Raw genomic sequence first — 23,443 nt, forward strand, 5'->3', positions numbered from 1 at the left:
TTTTTTTTAAGAAAAAAGGTTTATTTATTTTTTTGTTTCTTTTTTTTGTTGTTGTTTATCTGGCCACATCATGTTTCCTAACCATGGATTGAACCCAGGTCCCCGGCAGGGGAAGCGCTGAATCCTAACCACTGGACTGCCAGGGAATTCCCTCTATATAATTTTAGAAGGAAAATGCACATTGTAATTGTAGAGGGGCATGTGGATGCATGAAAAATCCATGGTAATTCCATATACTGCATGATTTATGATTTTTGGTGGCTAACAGGAAAGAAAAGATTAAGAATAAATGGTTTTTGCTTTGACAAATGCTTGCTTTGCAACATACACACACACACACACACACACACACACACACACACACACACACAGCATATGTAAAACTCTCATATATTTGCCTTTTATACAGGCTGAACACTCGTCTCCCCAGGGCCTTAATCTAGACGTAATATACTAATCAGTGTTACATAAATATTCAGGATTATCTCTGGATAACCTGTTTACAACTGAGAACAGCCATGATACTTCAGGGTTCTCTAGTGATTTTGTTGAAAACTATGCTTGTGCCAGGGTCACCTCCAATGACGGAGTCTAATTTTCACTGGGTAGTGAGTATTCTTCTTTCTATTAAGAGGACATGTTCTAATGTTAAAATGAAAATAGCTGTCCCATATCCACTTCTTCGTGCATGTTAAATTTCTTTGTAATGATAAATCAAACATTGAAGATAGTTTTATGATAATGATATACTGTAATAGTTTGGGGCTGAGAAATTCAGAAGATCATTTAATATACAAATGATTTGCTTTCCCCAAAAGAAGGCAAAATACATCACAACGTGATAATGAAAGAAGTTTTTTGCAAAGTGAAAGTACTGAAACATCTGAAATCAGATGGTAATGGTAGCTGATATGTTAATACTATATATTATATAATGTATTATATTATTACATATATAGTATATATTGCTATATCAAACCTACAATATCTGAACCACAGTAATAAGAATCATATTCACTTTCCAAAGAGATGTACTTATCGTGTGGATCCCGCTTTTATCTGTACCAATTTGTAAGAGAGTACTGTCGGTAAGTTTAGTAGAAAAAGCACAGTGAATAATTATTTGTACTATTAAATTGATTAACCCATAAAAATAATGAATCAGTGGTTTTACATGAGCTCTCTGCTAAAAGGAAACCTAACCACACTGATAAAAATAATTACCCAAATGAGGAACCACCATCCTAAAAATTAAGGAAATTGATATAAGTTATGCAAACATATTTCTACCCAATACTGGTAATTTAGTGTTTGCAAAACAATATTACTCAATACATGAAAGTCTAAATTTTACTGGTGCTGAAGTTTTCTTTGATTTTAACTTGTAAAGGTCTTTTGGTTTTACTGTTGTAAAAGTAGAAGGAGCTTATACCTGGCTTGATATTTATAAATATTTAAGCAACCTTATAATAAAAATAATTTAAATCAACACTGAAGGCAACTCTACACTGCTCAGTTTTGAGAAGTACTAGATAAATTAATTCCTACTTATGCTCAAAATATCATCTTGCTTTCTATACCATAGGAAATCTGTAAACTGAAAAGAACAGTCAATAAATCTTTGAACTTTTATGAGTGATAAAGTTCACTGTTGGTAGGAAGAAATTAAATATACGAGCAGTCAAATATCCTCATGTACGTCTATAAGGGCTGTTTTTTCCTTGTTCAGTGTCAATTTCCTCCCCAGACTATGGAGCTCCATTAGGGAAGTGGCCAAACCTATTTTGTTCCTTTCTTATATGCAGAACCAAGCACTGTGCCTTACTCATAGGAGCTGTTCAATAATTTGAACAGAACTGCTGAAACTACTGAATTTGCACAGTTCATTTTCAATCCTAACATTTGAATCAGATATGAAGACACAATAACATGGTCAATATGTAGGCACTGAGGGAAGAAATGTTCACATATGGAGATCTGGGAAAGTCATTCTGGCTTACACATGATTTAACTTAAACTTTACGCTAATTAGAACAGCCTGTTTTGTGACCCATCAAACATGCATTGTGCATCTGCTTTAACCACTGAAGAAACAAATGCATTTAAAAAATTAAAATAGAGTGTGGCTCAGACATCCAAAATGGAGCTCAGTGGCCACTGTGAAGGTCTGAGACACGATCCTGAATCACAGAGAACTTGAATTTTCTGAACTGTACCAGTCTCAAGGACACCACCAGCCATTCTCAAAACATCTGCTAGCAGCTGCCAGCTGCAGCACTGTAGTCTCAAGACCTCCTTGGTAACTATGCAACTCTTTCGGACCCCGACCAATCCTTACTTAACAAGCACACTTACTTCTTGCCAGGTCCAGTCATAATTTTTGACAAATAACTTATGTAATTTTGCGGTGTTTGCCTCTGTAAGTCTCCCCCATTTCTTAGTACGGTGGAACATAATTCAACTGCTTCTTGAATCTGTGTCTCCCGGGTTATAGCCCTCAGTTTGGCTCAAATAAAACTCTTTTCTATTCCTATTACAGATTGTTTATTATTTCTGTCAACAGCATATTTAAGGAGGAGAGTCGGATAAATGCCCTCTCTCTTAAATCAATCTGTATGTGTGTGTGTGTCTGTCTGTCTGTCTCACATACACACAGACACATGCACGCACCACAAATATAGCTCCAACAATTTCACCTAAAATAACCTAAAATTTAATAGAGGACCAAGAAAAAGGGAAGAATTTTCTAATATTCCTACAAGAAAATGGCCTACACCCCTCCCCAAATAGACATAAAATCATAAATGATTTATGAAAATTTAGACATATGAAGGATAAAAGTGAGCTTATTCATCAAAAAGACAAGAGATCACAAGTTTTGGTGAGAATGTGGAGGAAAGGGAACCCTTGTGCACTGCTGGTGGGAGTGCAAACTGGTTCGGCCACTGTGGAACTGCATGGAGGTTCCTCAAAAAATAAGAAAAATAGAACTCCCAGAGTATTATGGCCAATTATACATGCACTGGCCTCTCTCTGAGCTACATATATTTTGCTTTAAGTCAAAATGAGCTTCCCTATCCCAGATTTCCTATTCCAAATTGGTCTGCTGGCCAACTTATATATACTCTTCTAATTTGAGAAATGGCACTCCATACAAATAGTGATTATTATCCCTGCTCAAGCGACTGGCTGAAGACTGATGTGTGACAATATGTCCTTTGGCTGGTGTTTGCATTTGGTCTCAATCTCTGGCCAAAAGGAGTTCGTTTTTCCTGCAGGACTCTGGGAGGGTGGCTCTATCGGCTGCTGTGACACCTTAGACAGACGGTTTAAGGTCTTGTCGCAGAAATCCCTGAAGCTTTCTGCATCTCTCTGCTCTCAGCATTTCAGGAGGGAACACCTCTCTGTTCATTTCAGTTTCAGATGTAAGACCTCTGGCCACACTACTGGTATCCATTCTTGACACCAGACCCAAATGATACAGCTTTTTGGGAGAGAACTTACTCAGCCCCTGACTACCTTCCACTTCTGAATCCTTCTTGCCATCCGTGGTCAGCTGAGAACCTCAATGATACTGATAACAACTGCCGTTATGACACTGCTATGACCAACCAGTGACTCTCAAATCTGTCCAAATGTTGACACATGCGTATCATGATTACTTCAGTAAAACAATATAGGTAACATGTGAGTATATTTGACTCCATTGTTTGAACTAGAAACATTTTTTCTAGGAAAAAAGTTTATTGTACTTACACAATATAAAATGTCAAGCACATATGCAGGCAAAAAAAATTTTTTTAAGCAAAGCATAGTCGCTGATTTCTAAATTTTTCATCAATGTTACTGTTATTTGCGAGCTATCTCGTCTCAGAGTGTTAGCAGTCATAGGTAAAAAGACTAAAAAGGTTAACAAAATTTGGGCGGGGACGACATTAAGTTTGAGATGCTCCTATCCATTACTTTTGATTTTTTTCCTGAAAATAGGAGTAAATGTCAATGGTTGTAGATGCCTCAGTTTAGGTTACAGGATGTACAATGCTTTGAGTGTATGCTTGGAGAATCACTGGACTAGAATGATGGAAAAGAGGGAAGAGGATGTCTGTAGAGAGGTATGCAGACCTCTGCTCTGAAGACCTTTAATTTATCTTGAGTTTGATAATACACTGGAGTCATTGTCATCCTCCAAAAGAAAACACTGACCTCTTATGTCTTCTCTCTATGCCTTTGTTAACACTGGCCTACGTTGACAATATACTGACAAAGCAGGGTAATTCACTAACAGTTTTCAGTTCAGAACATCCCTGTGACATATATACTCTTAGTATATAGCATCTTCTGAAGGAGCAGTTCCTCACTCTTTAGGCTTACTGTCTGCCCAGAGGAAAGAAAATTTATCATCTTTTATGAGTGTTTCAAGAGCACAGATGCACAGAGTAATAGCCTGTAGCAGTCGGACAAGTGTTCTAGTATGCAAAGCTTCAGCCAGCACATTAGCTTTGAGTTCATGTGTAATAGTATCAGATGCATGGCAACCACATCTCTGAATAAGACTAGAGTACTGAGTGATGCTACTTTTTTTGTCCTGGTGGTTGCCAATGAAACAAGTCAGATGGGCTCTTGGGGTTCATCTCTCTTCCCGTAATTTATTGAGTTGGTCGAGACTGATTTCCGTGGCCACAGTGCCACACTATTTTGCATCTTTGGCCATTTGGGAGCATATTTTGTGTGTTACCCCATCTAATATATTCATTTTCCTATTTAGTGGTAATTCAAAAGATAAAGGCACATATTTTTCAGTGTTTTGAAAGGTCCTCCAGTCCCCAACATGAGTGATGGAGAAAACAAAAATTTCTATTTCATATGTGAGAACTTAGAATTCATCCATGTGGTTCTTAAACAATGCAGCTAATTATTTGGCGGTGTATTTATTTGACACACATAAATGTACATACATTTCCTCTGATGAATACATATTATTGACTAATTATATCTATATTATACTGATTGGCAATTTTGTGAGTGTGTGTGTATATTAAGCATATCTTTTTTTTTTTTTTTTTTTTTTTGCGTTATGTGGGCCTCTCACTGTTGTGGCCTCTCCCATTGCGGAGCACAGGCTCCGGATGTGCAGACGCGCAGGCCCAGCGGCCATGGCTCACGGGCCCAGCCGCTCCCCGGCATGTGGGATCCTCCCAGACCGGGACACGAACCTGTGTCCCCTGCATCGGCAGGCAGACTCTCAACCACTGCGCCACCAGGGAAGCCCTAAGCATGTCTTTTTATTGTGATGCCTTGACATCATGGGCCCTGCTGATCTCTGAGTGCCCCTCCCAGAGTTAGTCAATTCCTAGAGGTAGAAAATTACTTGCCTGCAAGCACGCCTTTCATATACAAACCAATCAATTCAGAGTCCTTGTCCTCCAATCACCTCCTTTACCTGAATCTCAATCCACCTGCCCTCATCACCCAGGGTCAGGTACCAGACAACTAGGGACAGTCCCTACACCCCAGAGCCCACTGAAATGACTCAAGCTAGCCAGTGCTAAACCTGCTTACCCTACCTCGTCTGCTCCTTTCCACAGAAACCATAATAAAGGCTCTTGCCCACATCTTCCCCTTGCTCCCTCCGCCTCGTGGCTGACCCTGGTGCTTCCCCATGTGTCCTCACTCTACGCTGTGCCTTCTGTTTCCAGGGAACTATGAGTAAAATCTTCTTCCTCCATGACAGTCATTTCCATGTCTACATGTCTTGCCACACCTGATTACAATAAGTCCCAGGTACCCTTAAAACTATGTGTGTATGTGTGTTTAATCAGTAAACATATTATCAAATCCATCAAATTCCAGTTACAAACCTTCAAAAGATCTAAAAAATATCAACCAATTCAACTAATGAACATAAGTTATATTCACACGTTTTCTAGAAAGTAAAACAGATTATAGTAATACCTTGGACATCTTTGACTTGGTGTCCGTAATAAGGAAAGACATATTGTTGATTTCATTTTGTACCACGAAGTTCTGCTCTTCTCTTTTGAAATTCTGAGAAGTCCCAAAGGAAGTTTCAATTAAAACCACAGATAAGTAGTTCATGTAATAGAGGTTACAAAGGAACCCAAACTTTCTACAAAGGTAAGTAGTAATTTGATATATAAGACTTATAAAGAAAGGAAACAAATAGTTGACTATCAAATGAGGGTGCTTGGCTGGGGGCAACAATTCTGGGAACTAGATAGAAATATGTCTGTTTCAAAGATGGGAATACTAAGGTTCAGAAAATTTAGGTAACCAAGTCACACACCTACCAAGGGGTAGAATGAATACTCAAACACCAGCTACCTGGTGGAAAGCATATACTGCCTTTTGGGATAAACACAGATTTCCTAAGGGCATGCACAACTATAACGCAACTTTCCATTCTGTCAGATATTTTATCTACTTTTTCATATACCCTAAAATTATTTTATTCATTTTTAATTTAGGAACATAAAAACACTGGCAAAGTCAAGTGTTGAAGCAGTGGTATTAGTGAAAGCAAATACAGAATAAAAGCAGAAATAATCACAGAGCTTTAAAAGAGAGGTTAACAATCTAATTACACGTGTTTCTTTTTTAAAGGAGCATAACCCAAGCAAAATAATTCCGTAGTAAGCATCTAACTATGTTAATAATTGATGAGTAATAAAAGATTTTGTATGAAGGACAGTGAATAGACTAAGCCTCAATTTTCATTCAGCTCATATTAACATTCTAATTTTACTGTTAATAATATTATAACTATTCACATAGTTTCACCTTTAAAAATTTGGGTTAGAACGTACGTAACATATATTAACAGATTTGTGTTTAAAATATGTCCATGAGATTCAAAAGCACGTATTCAGATTCTTTTTCTTATTCTTGAAACTAACACTAGGCATTCATCTAAAAACCTACTGATTATGATAAATACTCAGCACAATTAAAAATCTCTGTGATTGTTTGAAGATAAATTACAAAACTCAAAAGAAGGCTTATAGTGCATCAAACTCCCCAGGGAAGCCTAGTCTCTCTCCTGGCCAGTTAAGTGATACTAAGGAGATGACCTTGAGAAACACTCTGATAGGTATTTACTAAGGGAATCGGAAAATTCATTAAATTTTGCAAGTCCTGGACATATTCCAGAGAGTAAGCACTGTCAGTATTTTCCTACTTACGTGGGATTTTGACCAGTAGATAAACACCTCTGCAACCATGCGGAAAAGGTCTTCTGCTTCTGGGTTAGGCTCTTTTAGCCACTTTGCCCTAGATCACATAATAAATAAAGTAGTGTCTCAGTTACTCCCTAAAGTTAATTAAAAAAAAAAATCACACTCCTAAAGTTAAATGTGAAACCAAGTAAACTGAGGGTGAGCATGCTTGTCCACAGAGCTCATAAATGACTTCAGTGTACAGCTGTAACATTTTAAATAATTTAAACATGTAACTGTCAAAGTGCTAGTTTTTACACCCACAAGGCAGACTGTTCCACAATGGGATTTCCAATTGTAATTTTAAGATGTTTGGTGAAAGTCACATCTGATACTGTCATCACTGTGAACAAACTCATTGCTAAGTAGTGAATGAAGCAATTCCACTGGGACGTATGAACACAGTAAGGTTACGACTGAATTAGAGAAATTAAATCACTTTTGAACATTCTACCTGTTATAGTCCACAAATCTAATCAAGAGCGGGTAGAAGGCATAGAGATCTCTGGCCAGCGTGGTGAACTCGTCTAGAATGAGAAGTTCAGCCTCGGACATATCCCCCCTGACCTCGGATTTCAGATGGTCTTCCTCTGATACCACCATAGCTGCCTTTTTCTTGAGTTTCTCCATTAATGGCAAGAAATGAGTTTTCAAGAGCTGAGGTTTCACTTTATTTATAATAGGCTGGGAAAATACTGTTTGAAGACAGACATTAATATTCCACTCTGCATAAACATTCATTAAAATGAGGATTAGATGGTCATCACAACTGTACAGCACGATTAAGCCTCCCTCTCCTCTAGCACATGCCTTCCTTTAGAATTCAGCCCATGCTCAGTCCTTTTTCTAGTCCCAAACCTAATTACATAGCTGCTGTTCAAAAATGATTACTGAATTGAAACTGATGTGCTTCCTTGTTTTCAAAAAAGAAGGAAAGAAAGAAATTGGCAGCTAATTTAGAAGTTTAAAAAAGACATTCATTCACTTTGGAAATCAATTATTTTCACACAAAGAAGAAAAGTCCCCAAATGGAAAAGTTCCCCCGGCCCATTTTTTAGAAGAGATACACACCACTGAATACTTCTATGAGACCACTACCTACTTAACTACTACGCCATCTCATTGTAACTGTCCCCATCCTTGTCCCAGTGGAAGAGTTAGATTACATATAATACTGCTCTTTTATTTAATAATAGTTGTAGTTGTTAGCAACAGGTCTAAACTTGATTAGGCCATTTTTTTCAATTTAATTTTTACTTTATATCGGATTTACAATGCTGTGTTCGTTTCAGGTAGACGGCAAAGTGATTCAGTTATACATAAACATATATCCATTCTTTCTCAGGTTCTTTTCCCATATAGGTTATTACAAAATATTGAGCAGAGTTTCCTGTGCTATAGAGTACATCCTTGTTCATTACCTATTTTATATATAGTAGTGTGTATATATTAGTCCCTCCCCCTCACCTGTCCCCTTTGGTAACCATAAGTTTGTTTTTTAGGCCATTTTAAAAGGAATTTTTTTCTCCCTAAGAGTAACATACACATACTGGGGAAGTGTATAAAAGAGAAATGTTAAAAATCAACCATAATTACCCTATCCAAATTAGTAAGACATTGGTGTATTTTTTTTTGGAAATTTTCCCAATAAGTAATATCATACGTAAACTTCTGAATTCAAATTTTTAAAGTTCTTCTTTTAACCCTCCATGATATTCTGAATATTTTCCACATCATAAAATACTGTTGAAATCTTAATGTTTGAAAAAAAGCATAATATTCTGGTAATATGGATGTGCACAACCTATTTAACCATACTCTTGTGGCTGGGCATTCAAATTGCTTCCAGTTACTCAATATAAATAGTGCAATGACAGAGAAGCTTAAATGTAAATATTTGTATCTTTTGATGATCCTCCCCCATTCCCGCTAAGAGAGATGACTAAACCTGGGTGGCTTCAATATCCAGTTTTATTTTTGTCTCTGTCTGCAGAATCATTAATTTTTACTGCTGTGTTCACTGATTAATCTTAGCGAGATTAGTCAAATCTAGAAAATGTTTACTCACTTAAAAGTAGTAACTATATGGAAAGTTACCCAATGTCTGATTAAATCTACTTTTTTTTTTTTAGAACAGCATGACAGAAGTAATCCAGAATAGTTTTTGAGCACAGAGCAAATATTCACAAAGATTGAGATAGAAAAATTTTAGTCTTCTGTATTTCAAATCTTTTTGGAAATAAACAAATGGAAGTGGCACATTCCTTCCCAGTCTTACCTGCTAACCTTTTCATCCAGGCTCCCTCATCAATTCCCAAGTTATTATATATGATTTTCAGGATATTTCCCAGCAGCGTGTTCATGTGCTCTGAGTTCAGAGCCGTGCAGCACATCTCAGCCCTCCCTGGATTATTCTCAGGTCCGTGCTCCCACCAATGAGACATGTAGCTACACAGCATGGGCAGGATAACTTCCATCACATGTGGCATTTGTGTGTAGCGAATACCGGACTCAGCTAAGTCCACAATTTCTTCCATGAGTTTCTCCAAAGATGGTATATTTGGACAAACATCTTCGACATTAGTTGGCAAATTAAGAGCTAGAGAAGCACACGTACAAATGACATGGATTCAGTGAAGGAAGTGACCCGAAACAGACACAAGCAACCATTTCACACTGGGCTTCAAAACTCGGCCAGACCTGGCATGCCTTCAGCTGGATTCCTCTTTTTTTTTTTTTAAACTGAAATGTAGTTGATTTACAATGTTGTGCCTCTCTCTGCTGTACAGCAAAGTGACTCAGTTGTACACATATAGACATTCATTTTTTATATTCTTTTCCATTATGGTTTATCACAGGATATTGAATAAAGTTCCCTGTGCCTCTCCCTTTTCCCGTGGCAGGTATTTCAAACTTTCTTTTTCCCCGAGTCCCTACCCAACCACCTGAAGATCACCAAATGACCGATCCTTCTACTTCAGAACAAGTAGGAATATCAGATGTCTCTTCTTCCAGCTGCCTGCTCTCATCATTTCTGCGTCTGGTCTCACATTCACGTCTGTTCCCCTTTTCAGCAGGAGTTCTGAGGTCCCCATTCATGGTTCACCTGTGTTCTGATGCTGTCTATCCTCCAGCAGGCACCTTGCTCAGGACTGTATTTTCAGCTCCTTCTTCTCTACGGCCTCTTCCGCAGCAAACCTATCTATACACGTGCTCAGCTCTCTCCTAGACTGTTTACACCTTTCCAGGTGCTCTCCTAGCCACAGAATTGAAGGCTTCTGCTTTTCACCACTGAACGAATTTATTCTCTTACAATCCTTATCTTACTAAGTGTTTCAAGGGCATTTCACATCACTGACCAAAGTTCCTTTTCCTAAAATCCCCCTTCTCCTTAACTTCAATGCATTCAGTGTTTCTTGACTCTCTTCTGAATTTTGTCAGTCTCCTTTTGCTAACTCTTTTCTCCTTGCTGAAGTTTTAAATATGGGTTTTCTTTAGGGATTTATCTTGAACTCACTTCTCTTTTTCAGATTATATGTTTGCCTAGGCAATTCTTGCCATTCCTACGGGCTTCTGCTGTAAGAGAATAACTCTCATAGCCACATTTCCTAAAGTTTTTTTGTGTGTCTCATAAGGAATGTGTCAAAAGCAACTAAAATATAACGGGTCTAAATTTAAACTTGACCTTTCCTCTCCAATCTACGCCTTGAGCCTGCACTACTATCTGGTGAGAACAACATTATCCAATGAGTCACCCAGGCTAGAAACCTGGGAGAAATTCTAGGCTGTGATGCTCCTTCATCTCCTACAGGAGATGATTCTACCTCTAGGATTTCTCATAACCTCTTCACTATAGACTCCATCCAAGGGGTCTTGCCCAATTAGATTTCTTCTGCATTACCACAATCATTTTCTAACTGGTGATGCACACTCATTCGTCTTCCTTATTTCTGCCATGATGGAGTTCTAAAATGCAAAGCTACTCATGTTACTCCCCTTTTTAAAGCCAATAAAAGGATCCTTTTTGCCCTGGTACAGTCCCCACTCCTTACCTGACACAGGAAGCCTACCTCGCCTCTTTTTGGCTTTCCATTCTTGCCTCATCTTTTCTCTTTCTTCCCTGAAATCTACTGCCACCTCAAAGTACTTGAAGTTTCCCCTAACGTACCAGACTTTCAGTGTTCCTAATTTCAAGGCTCATCTGTACAAACTCTGCTAAGTCTTCCCAGGTGCTCTCAGCTCAAACTGCTTTTTTGTGTCCCCAGTGTTCTTTATTCTGAATTCTATCACGTACATTCACCAGTCTCTCTACCTCTACTGCAACTAAAAACTCCCTGAAGAAAAAAATCAAATCTTATTTATCTTTGTATACACCATCTTCTCCATCTACCAATAATCATTTGTTGAATGACTTGACTAAGAAAATGAATGAAGGAGAATCATTAAATGCAATTCCTTTCCTTTGTTATGCAAACGGCGTATTATAGAAAATAAGTGGGGAAATTATCTGCTCTGTGTATTTCCTTATCTGTAACAAAATAACAATCTGCTTCATTCTTGATTCATTACAAAAATATTAATGAATCAAAAACCTTTAATAAGACAACTTTATAAGACATGCTTATACACATAATTAACAATCCAAACTCAACTGTGTTTTATTGTTTACAAATATATTGTGCAATTTATGTAGAAAATACTGCTAAGTTATATTCAACATATTTTTCTTTAACTTCCTCTGTGATATGAAATTCGAATCATAAATTAGGCAAATTAAATAACGATTATTCAAGTTTTTAGAAGGTTCTTTACTTGAAAAATTCACTATAAAATCAGTGTAACCAGTAGCTCCCATATAGACATGAATTACACAGAGAAATGATCTCATCAACAGAGAGGTATGCATTTGTGAACAGCTAATAATTCTTGTTCAAGTTGGGGGAACTCTTGAGGGCTTTTGGAAAATGATTAAAATAAAATATACTTTATCAGACTTAGAGGATCAAACTATCAGAAAAACATCACATGAAATAAAACTGTTCCAATAAGATAGACATACCCGGTGAACCAAGAGAAATGAAAGGTATAACTGTAACAAATAAGAATACCATACACTTACTGACTACCTATAAGAGGTAATTGAATGACCTATTTTTCCATATCTGCTGATTATTCTGTTTTATTATTAAGAGGGTTAATTTGTCTGTGGCTCATTGACTTAGAAGAAATTAAACTAATTTTCTTTCAGAAACACTAAGGAAATAGTATACAGCATTCCAAAAAATTCCAAATAATAACACCTAAGAACAAATGGCATGGAGATAATAAATTAAAATAGCCCATTAAAAAATCATGGTCAGAAAACACAACAAATGTCATTAAGCTTTAGCTTCAAATATCAAGTAGTGCACATGCTTCTGTGTTACCTGCTCTCTCTCGAGAAGACTTAGTATTGTAGATGGAGTAAATGTTGTGTTTGTCGAGATGAGTTTCCAAAAATGCTACAGGAAAGGCACCAGCAAAGGCAGCCAGACACTCTCCTAATGCAGAACGTTGCCTGTAAGTGGAAAACGCTTATATTTTTTAAGTCTTCTAAGTGAAAAACTGAAGAAGTTATATTAAAATTGGAAAGGTAAACCTAAAAGGACAATCATAGTGCTACTGCTACTGATAAAAACTAACCCTCAAACCCAATTTCTATACTGCAAAACATCATGTGCTTTCAACAGCAAACTCCCTGCCATTAAAAAAAAAACACACCTAAATCATCTGTCAGCTAAAAAGAAGTTAAAAACAGTACAGACAAAAATAACAACAAGAAAAAAAAACCCAAGCCCTGTAAATTCCCTCATAAGTTTGGACATTTTCCTTTTTTTCTTTCTTTCTTTTAACATGATGACCTAAGGAACAATTCTTGCCACGTGAATAAATGGATTTTGATAAAAATTTTAAAAATCAAGTACTAATACAAGACACAAATAAAACTTTCTGAAAATTTACCATGTATAAGTAATTTCAGGGTAGCTATGAAATATAAGGACATATTAGATGCTAAAAACTATTGATAACACTTAAAATTAATTTATCATTTTCAAGGGAAGGAAGGGAATCAGACTGTGATCAATTTAGTCAAGGCTTCCCTTGCCACTGATATAAATTCTCTCTCCCTCAGTTACCTACTGAATCCAAGGCTCTACTGGCATGTTAAGTGTTTATTAAATATAGAATAATGTGAGAGTTATTTCAGCAAATTATGAACTCCTTAAATGACTTTGAATATGTATTTTATTTAAAAGTCAATAAAATGGATCAAATTAAGAAAAGGTTACATAATTCTCTTAGACAGTTTTAAATTTCTCACTAAAAAAAATACTTAAAATTAAGTCTGATTATCTAATATTTTAATTAAAAATGACTAGATATATATTCAGCTAGGAGAAAATATCCCTTCATAGAATGACACTGAATAAGATAAAGTTCAATTCAAACATTTCATAACATTTCATTACTAAAGATAATTTAGGACATCAAGAAATTACAAAGAGCATGGGCTTTGATTCAGACAGACCCAAGTCCTGATCTTACTCCTAACACTGTGTCACTCACAATAGGAAAATTACTTACCCTTTTCAAGTTTTTCTTTCCTTACCTAAAAACAGGGATACAGAATTGCAAAATTTCTGGCACACAATATGGGTTCAATAGATGTTTTAAAAGAATGAGAAATACTTTATTTAAGAATTTAATAGCCTAAAATGTTTCATATATGACCCCAAAGTAGATCATCTATTTCCAGACATCTGACTGGGCTAGTCCTTTTATTTCATTAATAATTCATCTGAATTATTTAATAATTCACTTTAAGATATAAATTCAATTAGTAACTCTCAGATCAACTCTGATCATTTCTGTTGCTATTCTGGAAATAGCAATTTTTCTTTTAGGTGAGTTATATTAAAATAACTACTTTTCTTTTTAGTATAGTGTCATTTTTTTCAAAATACCTTTTACTCACCTTCAAATTTTTATTTTTATATTCTCCCAAATTCACTTTGTAATTGCAAAGTTAACTGAAAAAATATATATCTTTTTAAAGAATCTAGCAGAAAGATCCCAAATTCTATCAAGAAAAATACCCAGGCAAGAGTAGTAACAACAATAACAGTAACTGCTGAGGTATGAGAGAATTTGGACTACCAGATATTAAAATGTATTAGAAAATAGTAACAATTCAGCCTAGATGGTATTGCTCTAATCATTTAAAAATCAAATAATTTAGAACAGAATAGAAATTCTAGAAATATAACCTAGCAAATATACTTAGTATATGATGAAGAGTTTGTTTTAAATCAGTAAATAAGAGAAATATTTAATAAATCATTATATTAGAGACGTGGTGGACAATTTAAAAAATTGAATTCTACATAACACCAAAGAGAAACAGGAAACAGGCTCATTTCCAGTAAATCCCTTCATACTCCAGAGACAATCATTTCAGACATTCTATGCCTCCCTCAAGCTTCTCACACTTGTTTCTTCAACTGTCATCTGGCTGAAGACTCAACTCAGACTTCACTGAGACAATGAAGGCTATTACACACAGACCATTTACACCTGACTTATCTTCTACTGTTTCCTGTTGCGTAGAGAAAGTTCTGAGTCTAAAAAGCCCTGTTCTCCAAGATGCATTCCTGATCACCCCGTGTCATCCTCTGTACTGTGTGCCAACTCACACACAATAACTTGCCCCTGTTACGTTCAACAGTTTCCTTGTTTTGTTTCTCTCCCTTGATATAAGCTCTCTGAGAGCAGGGATCTATTTGTTCACTGTTGTTTCCCAGAACCTGACGTTTGATCAGTATTTACAGAATGAACAAAAGGATTAAAAAGTAAATCTAAACAACTGAAAGCATGAAAAACCTAGGAGAATAAATATTTGAATTTCTAGCTATTAAGGGTATAGTATAAACTTCTTAAAATCATGAAACTAAGGAGATGAAACATGTACGGTATAATTGCTAGATCTGATTATATAAAAATCCAAAATTCTCATGTCATAAAAAACTATCTGCACATAATGATTTGTATATAAGCACTATAAAGGTAAAAAAATGCTAAAAGTCATAAAAGCAGGAGAAATAACAGGCAAGAAGGTAATAGTTAACAAATACAATGGTTATTACTGATCAGTAAGAGAATACATTAATAGAAAAACGGACAAAAAATAAGAAAAGGCAATTTATTAAAAAAGTACAAATGGTAAGGTAAACACACACACACAAATAGCTAGTAACTGGTAATGAGGAAAATGCATTTGAAAATAAAAATAGGATCCCATTTTCAACTAATAAATTTATAAATAGTAAAAAAGGGTAATAATCGGAAATGAGAAATGTGAGGAAATGAGAATTCTCTTGTAAAACTTTAAAGTATGAATTGAATCAATTGTTTTTAAAGATAGTAAACTGTGCATCACAAACCCTTACTCTTTAACCTAGATCTCCAAATTCTGATAAAGGAAATAAAATAAATATACACAGAAAACTATGAACATAGATCTAGCATTATTTACGTACGTGAAAAAGAGAAAAGAGCCTACATGTCAAAAATAAAGGAACATTTCAATGAAGTATAACACTTCCTTAGGATAAAATATTTTATAGCCATAAAAATCATATGAAACTATTGATAGTTTAACTTAAAATGCAGGTGAAACTTTAAAAATATTCAGAGTAAACTCAATTATCTTTTTCCATTGATCTACTTTCCTTTCTCTTTGTAATTGTCACCTTATTTTAATTATTGTTGCTTTTTAAGTTTTAATGTTTGGTAGGCCGTGTGAATACCCTTATTACTCTAAGTTTCTCTCTCAAAATTTTATTGGCTAGTCTCGTGCATTGATTCTTTCAAATAAACTTTTAAATTTTTCAAGTTCAACAAAACACAAATTTCTACTTGAAATTCTTTATAATTAAGATTAATTTGGGGAGAATTTACATCTATTCAATATTCTTCTCTCAGAATATCCTTTGACTTATTTATTTCATTTATTGGTCTTCTATTAGAATGTCTTTTTATTTCTTCTAACGTTTAAAAAAGCCCTCTTTCTCTTCTCTCTTCCACAGAAATCTTACAGAAGTTGCCCATGTGATCTCTCTTGTTCAGTTCAGTGGGGACACCTTATCTTACTTGACCTGTCCAGAACATCTGACTCTGCTAATCTTCTCCTCTTGAACTTGAGAACATGAAAAAATTAACTGCCTATATTCATTCTTATTTTGTATTTCCAATATAGAATTAGAAACTGTACTAGCAGATTCCTTCGTAAGACTCATTAACGCTCTAAGTTTAAACTTTATATTAAATATAGGCTTTACCACTATGGCTTTACATTTTTTGTTCATAATTTGCAACTGTCTTTTATTATATCAATTCAAATTTAGCTTAAAGATTGTCTAATTACTCCCAAGGAATTCAATATGTCAATCTGATTGTTTAGTTTATAACTAAGGAAAAAAGTTATAAAGTGAAGACCCTTGAAATAAATAATCGTAACACTTGAAAAAACTATTAATACAAAGTTAAACTTTTAAAATCTTACCTTTCCACATAAATACTCTTGCTGGTCCCCAATGCATACAAGCTAGTCAGAATTCTATAACATGATACCTGTACATCTTCCACTAAGGAAAAAGAGAATCTCACTTTAAAAAAAAACACTTGTTATCAATACATTGTCCTGAGAAAGTTTAGGCTAACAACAAAATTCCATATTAAAGGCATACTAACACTTTAATATTTGAAAAAAAGCAATACAAGAACACACACAAATAAAATGAAATTTAAGACCTTTTCCTCAAACAAAATTCTTTTCTGGAAGGAGCTGAAAGCTTTCTAAAGAATTATGCTCTGATTATACAGACAGAATATTATCAGGAACAATCGCTTTAGGTATAATAAAGGATTTCTTCAAGAATAAAACTAAGCACAAGGATATCTGGGAGGACAGGTCCATTTTGACTCCTGTTCCAGAGGTATATAAAGACTGTACCTTTTATTTTAACTCTCAAATGAACAAGAGTAAGAATGCTAGAGAACGGGGTGTATCATTTATTTCTGAAATGACCTGAAATTCAAGGCATAAGTAAGTCACTCTTGGAGCTTTTAAAGCTAGAAAATCAAATAAAACCTCTTAGATGACCTCTGATCCAATAAACATGTTCAACAGGCAAAGAAAACTAAGAATCTTGGATTTCTAATGCCAACTCTGCTACCATTTCCCGGAGGACACACCATGACATGAATGGAGAAACCCTCCTCATCCCCCATATTTGTTTCTGTGTCCACATGGGGCTGTAAGTAATGCTCCCATTGGTTCAAGCAGTGTCAATGTCAATGTTTTGAAACTAGTGGTTATGTCATTCACTGATGAGCAAAGGTGGTTTTTACACAGAGCTGTACTTCACCGGGGAGACCTACAACACTGAGAGTCTGAGTGGGTGGGTCTGCAAGCAAGACACACTCGACTGGTAGACAAGGGCTCATATCATCTGTCATGTTCATACAGGCAGGAGAGCAGGAACTTAGGTCACGTAGTTCCTTTTTCATGCAACCTTGGGCATTCTGTGGATATTTTTAATAACCACAGAATTCCAGCCAGGAACGGCTGATGAAATCCCCTATGAAAAGAGAATGAAACCTATAAACAAAAGATATTTGAACCACCCTAGTAGGTCAGTTATTTAGGCACAGAATTTGTCTCAGCAGTCTTCAAATTTACTGGTAGGATAGCTTGCAGAAACAGTCTGCATCGACTCAGAAATAATCTGAAAACATTTAATGCTGCATGTCCTTCGGTGAAACTGCATTAGAAAATTTCCATGGAAAGAGACACCACAGAAAGTGTAAAATTTGGAACTTGGATGTCAACAATGTGGGCGTGACTGTCCATAACCAGTACCTTACTGGTCCCTTCTGCAAATCCATGTGATTCAGAGATCTATCTCTATTAAGAGTGGTTTTGGTTTTGTAATTCAAATGTCAACCTAAAGTGTTCTTAAAAAAACAAAACAAAACAAAAACATTTTAACGTATAAGCAGTGTTTGAATAACCTCGATGATGTGGCTGTTAATTTCGGATTGTACTACGTAGATAATGAAACTCTAAGTAATAGATTTACATACATATTAGGTCTTCTCCGAACTGATGCTGGCCAATATGCTCAAATAATGATGACAGCATTGGCAACAGTGCCACCGTGGTATAATTGATAATCTGAGTAACACCTTTGGGTTGGTTTCGGGTGTGGGTGAACTGGCCCTGCTTAAGATTTTCCATCGTCTTCTCCAGATCCTCTGCGGCATTGTCCAGGAAAGCTCTGAGTGCACTTTTAACACTTTCCAGGCCAGTCTTCATCACAGTCCTAGGGAGTAAAGACGAGACACCTTGTATCTTGTGAGAGGAACACGTGAAATGCAAATAAAACATGCTTCTACATCGTGTTTATTTTTGTCCATGACGACATTCACTCAGTCAACTCAATTTTTTAAAACCACTTTGAAATAATTCTTTCCTATATACTTGAAGTTACAGCAAGAGCACTCCATAAATGCATAACGTTTCCTAAATGCCTTTGTAGTCAACTTAATTAGGACCTCGGAGCAAACGGCAGTTCTAATGCTTTATGTTTTCCACCTGTGGTCTCAAATATTGAGAATATTTACTTGATAACTAAGAAACCCAGCTCCTGAGTCAGTTTAGTTCATCCCAAATCCAACAAAACTAGAATGTTTTCTGAAGCTATGGGTGTGAAAGAAACAGTTAATGCCAGCTAAACCACGTTACAGAATGATACGGATTTTTTTTTTTTTTTTACCTTAAGGGTAATAATCAATCTTTTCTAAATAAGCTCTGAAGGCTGAACTTTGTAGAGAAGTGACATTCTAAAGCCGCCATTTCTTGTAGAAAATGAAGGTGAATGGTAGCATCTCCTTTCTTCATTTATTATACAAAACACCTCAAATAAACTTTTAAACACAAAAATGGATAATTCAAGAGTATCACCGCATATTCTCTGTAGAAGACTTTTAGGAACTTTTATTTAGATGTATCCTGGATAATAAGTAAATTAATTGTACGGCTTAAAGGCTGAATCAATCATGCTAACCAAACTGGTTTTGTATTTGGATTTCTGGTCATTTTAATAGTAGTGCAGAGTAGAAAGTGCATAGACTTGGAAACTGGTATATTTCCACACTTACTATGCAATCTTAAGCTTCACTTTACTCATCTATAAAATGAGAATAAAACCTTCATATTTCCTATAAAGGTAAATGTTATTAGAAATATGGAGAACAACTATCCTGCCTTAAGGCTAATAAAACCTCTCGAGTTGTAGCTCATCATTTTTACCTCACATAATACAGTCCCAATTCAACCCTCAATTACATACCTAGCTGCTACAGAAATTACTTAAAATTTAAATAACAATATATATATGATCGTAAAAATAATAAAAGGCCGTTGTTTTACTAATTTACAAAAGATATTCTTTTCACCTACATTAAAGTCTTTATTGCAATTCCAAAGAATAAAGACACTAGGTTCTTCTTCTTATTCCTGTATATCATTATTACACTCATTGATTTAAATCAAAATGTATCCATTTACCTTGCATCCAAAGTCTGACCCAAAATATGAAGACAGTTGACAATTGATGTTGCATCATTCCCTAAAGAGGAAACAAAAAGCTGCATAAATTGCCCAGAGAATTTCTCAATGCTCTTCTTTTCTGTTAATGTCCGTGTTCCAAAAATTAGTCAAGGGCACAGTTCAGTAAGGATAACTCAATTCAAAAGAGTTTTTGATAATCAAGTTTAAAATCATGCAGTTTTTCTGCTTAAAAGTGGTTATGTGAATGTAAGTAGGAAAGCAATAAAGCACGTCTCATCAAACAGCTGACATACTCAAGAAGCATTCAAAGCACTGCCTCAGGCTAAAGAATTTTAACTAGATTCCTCAAATATATCCTCCTCCCCATACTAGCTCACCTTATTTTTAAATCATATTGTATGCCAACTTTTTAAGTCAGCTGATATCCTTTGTGAAATGAGTTGGGCTAAAAGTCTAATAAATTTAATTCCCTTTTAATTACCCCAAGTATATCTGCTTTCTTATTGCATTCAACTGCATTGAGATGAATTAATTTGCCTGAATTCAACTGCATTGACATGAACTAATCTGCCTGAATGTTGTTCGTCTTCGGTGAAAAAGTGGTACCAAACTATCATGCAAAAAAGCATCAGAGGCTGAATAAGTTAAACATTACTCATGAGATATTTGAAACGGGGGTGACCCTTCTTGAAAATAAGATGAAACTCAGCCATTCTGATTGGCATATTTCATCACAAAGTACAGAAATATGAATCACATAATGAGTACACGTATTTTACTTCGTGATAAGGATACAAAAAAGAAAATATGAATCCAAAGTAACAAATTGATTTGACCGCTCACAATACAGTCTGACACTCATCACTTCCTCATTCCATACTTTCCTATTTATAATATATACAGTCATTCCCTGGTCCTTAGGTTAAAAACTCCTAATTGAATGTGAGTTTTTAAAACATTTGAGCATGTTATATTCTTTATACACAAAAGGACCCTAAAAGGAACAAATGAAGTATACATGGAAATAACTGTCTCAGAATGTGGGCATACCAGGTTAGTGATATGATGCAAATAAGAAAAAAAATAATAAGGTATTCATTGCTGAGACGCTTCAGAAAATGTTCCATTCATCTCGTGCTTTGAATCTCAGAACTTCCAGGTGATAATGAAGACAAAATCAGCAGAAGGGCAGAATTTGTCATGCTCCTGTCTACTGACTGGTGGCAGTGCTAGGGCTTCTACAATACTACAGCCCTTAGAAGTATTACTCATTTAATTATTCATTCACTCAATAAATACATGTTAAATACCAAGTACTCTTAAACTTCCAATAATAAGCAAAATGGAGTTCTCATGGTACTTGCATTTTAATGGGGGACACAGACAATGAACTATTAAGCAAAAAATAAATCAGTATGTAACATAATGTCAGGCCGCAGTAAAAATATATAAAGCAGGAAATAGGGATTAGAGCAACAGGATAGAATTAATAGGGTGAGTGGTCACCAGAGCCTCCCCAAGAAGGTGGCACCTGAGCAGAGATTTGAATGAAGCGAAGGAACAAACCATGCATATAACTGGGAGAAGGGCCCAGGCGGTGGAAACAGCATGTTTCCGGGGCAGAAAATGAACCTGGTGGTCCAGGCAAGGAAGTCAAGATGACTGATGTGGGTAAATTCAGGGGAAAGAAGGAGAATGTAAGGTGGAGAGGAGTGAAACAGGTTCTAGAGCCTTGCAACAAGAGCAAGCACTTTGGATTGTGCTTCAGTGGTTAAGAATCCACCTGCCAAGGCAGGGGACGTGGGTTCGAGCCCTGGTCCGGGAGGATCTCACTTGCCATGGAGCAACTAAGCCTGTGAGCCACAACTACTGAGCCGGTGCTCTAGAGCCCACATGCCACAACTACTGAGCCCACGTGCCACAACTACTGAAGCCCGGGCGGCTAGAGACCGTGCTCCCCAACGAGAAGCCACTGCAATGAGAAGCCCGTGTACCGCAACGAAGAGTGGCCCCCGCTCGCCGCAACTAGAGAAAGCCCACGTGCAGCAACGAAGACCCAACGTGGCCCAAAATAAATAAAATAAATAAATAATTTATTAAAAAAATAATAATGTATGTTAAGGTTTTGCTTTATGGGTTGCATGTTGGTGACGGGGAAAGGAGACAAGGATGACTCCATGATCATTTGGGTGAGCAACTGTGTGAGCAGTTGGGTGAATAGTGGTAGGATTCCAGCACGTGGGGAGAGCCCAAGGCAGGAGCAAAATGTGTGGGGAGGGGAGAGGGGAGGGTTGGGCGTTCTGCTTCTGACAGGTCAAGTGTGATGGGCCAATTCATCTCCGGTAGAGATGTAGGCAACTGATACAAAAACCTGGAGTGCAGAGATGAGATCTGAGTTAGAGCTGTAAACTTGGGCCTCATAAGCATATGGAGAATTTTTTAAATCATGCGCCTGAATGAAATTAGCCAGCATGAACATAAATACAGAAGCATAAAGGTCGCAGAGCCTCCAATGTTTGGAGGTAAAAAAAAAGATAAGAAGGGTGCAGCACAGAAAATGACAGAGGGAAGGCCCAGGAGGGAGAGGGGATACAAAGTGATGCCTATGCGTCTCATGCCACCAAATTCAGCACCAAATCAGACAGGCTGGTCCCTCACTCTCTTCCTAAAACTCACAGTCATACTGTCTCTTCATACAGATTACCAGTGTTTGTACTTTGTACTGAGCTTATCCATGCCTTTTTCCAAAAGGAGGTCTGGGGTTCTTTAAACTTCCTTTTGTATAAGCTCATGAGGTGTGATTTTTTTTTTTTTACATCTTTATTGGAGTATAATTGCTTTCCAATGGTGTGTTAGTTTCTGCTGTATAACAAAGTGAATCAGTGAGGTGTGATTTTTGTTTCCTTTGTTCCCTGATGCAGCTCCGCACCTAGAATAGTGCCTGATTTAGAGCAGGAGCTCAATTAAATACTTGTGGAGTGACTGGAGTATGAGTAAAAGCAGTAGGAAAGGGCACCAGTGGCCAGACAAGTTCTGTGGGTCAAATGAAAATGTGTGTGGTGAATATGAGATTCCTGTGATTGTCAGTCACAACACTGTAAGCTGTATCAGTTGACACACTTTGGTACACTCCAGAGCAGATATAGTACAACTTTAAGTGGAAACATCTCATTGTAAAAAATGGTGGAGAAAGGACCCTAAGGAATGCAGTAACAGTATTAACTGAACCTTCAGCATTTGAATGTATGGACCAGCAAAAGTATCAATTTTATGGGCATGTATAAATGCCTAAACTAATGGTTAGTCTTGAAGAGAGAAAGTAGGTAGTAAGGCTTTTAAATAAAATAGCAACCTGGATATGGTCCTTCGAAAGGCTCTCCAGATCGCCATAATCAGGAATGTCAGTCACGCACAGGAAGGGCTAGACAAAGCCTAGTAAGATGGTAACATTTTAAGGTGATGACTGTATTTTTTCACGTTCTTAACTATATATAATTTCTTAACTGCTCTGAGCAGTATAAAAACCAAAAGTTTGATA

At 36.3% G+C, this 23,443-nt stretch overlaps 1 protein-coding gene across 1 annotated transcript in view; it reads right to left on the reverse strand.

Annotated features, from left to right (window-relative positions):
- RYR2 (ryanodine receptor 2) overlaps positions 1–23,443 on the reverse strand; it is a 721,598-nt gene that overhangs the window by 119,324 nt on the left and 578,831 nt on the right. Inside the window, exons 64-71 of the mRNA XM_067710999.1 lie at positions 19,903–19,963; positions 18,417–18,655; positions 16,834–16,915; positions 12,659–12,789; positions 9,511–9,831; positions 7,687–7,927; positions 7,200–7,287; positions 5,953–6,045 (exon numbers count right to left, since the gene is read on the reverse strand). Of these exons, the coding sequence (XP_067567100.1) occupies positions 5,953–6,045; positions 7,200–7,287; positions 7,687–7,927; positions 9,511–9,831; positions 12,659–12,789; positions 16,834–16,915; positions 18,417–18,655; positions 19,903–19,963 (1,256 nt within the window). The remainder of the gene's footprint in view (positions 1–5,952; positions 6,046–7,199; positions 7,288–7,686; positions 7,928–9,510; positions 9,832–12,658; positions 12,790–16,833; positions 16,916–18,416; positions 18,656–19,902; positions 19,964–23,443) is intronic.

Source organism: Pseudorca crassidens, chromosome 16 (genome assembly GCF_039906515.1).
Source record: "Pseudorca crassidens isolate mPseCra1 chromosome 16, mPseCra1.hap1, whole genome shotgun sequence".
Taxonomy (NCBI): domain Eukaryota; kingdom Metazoa; phylum Chordata; class Mammalia; order Artiodactyla; family Delphinidae; genus Pseudorca; species Pseudorca crassidens.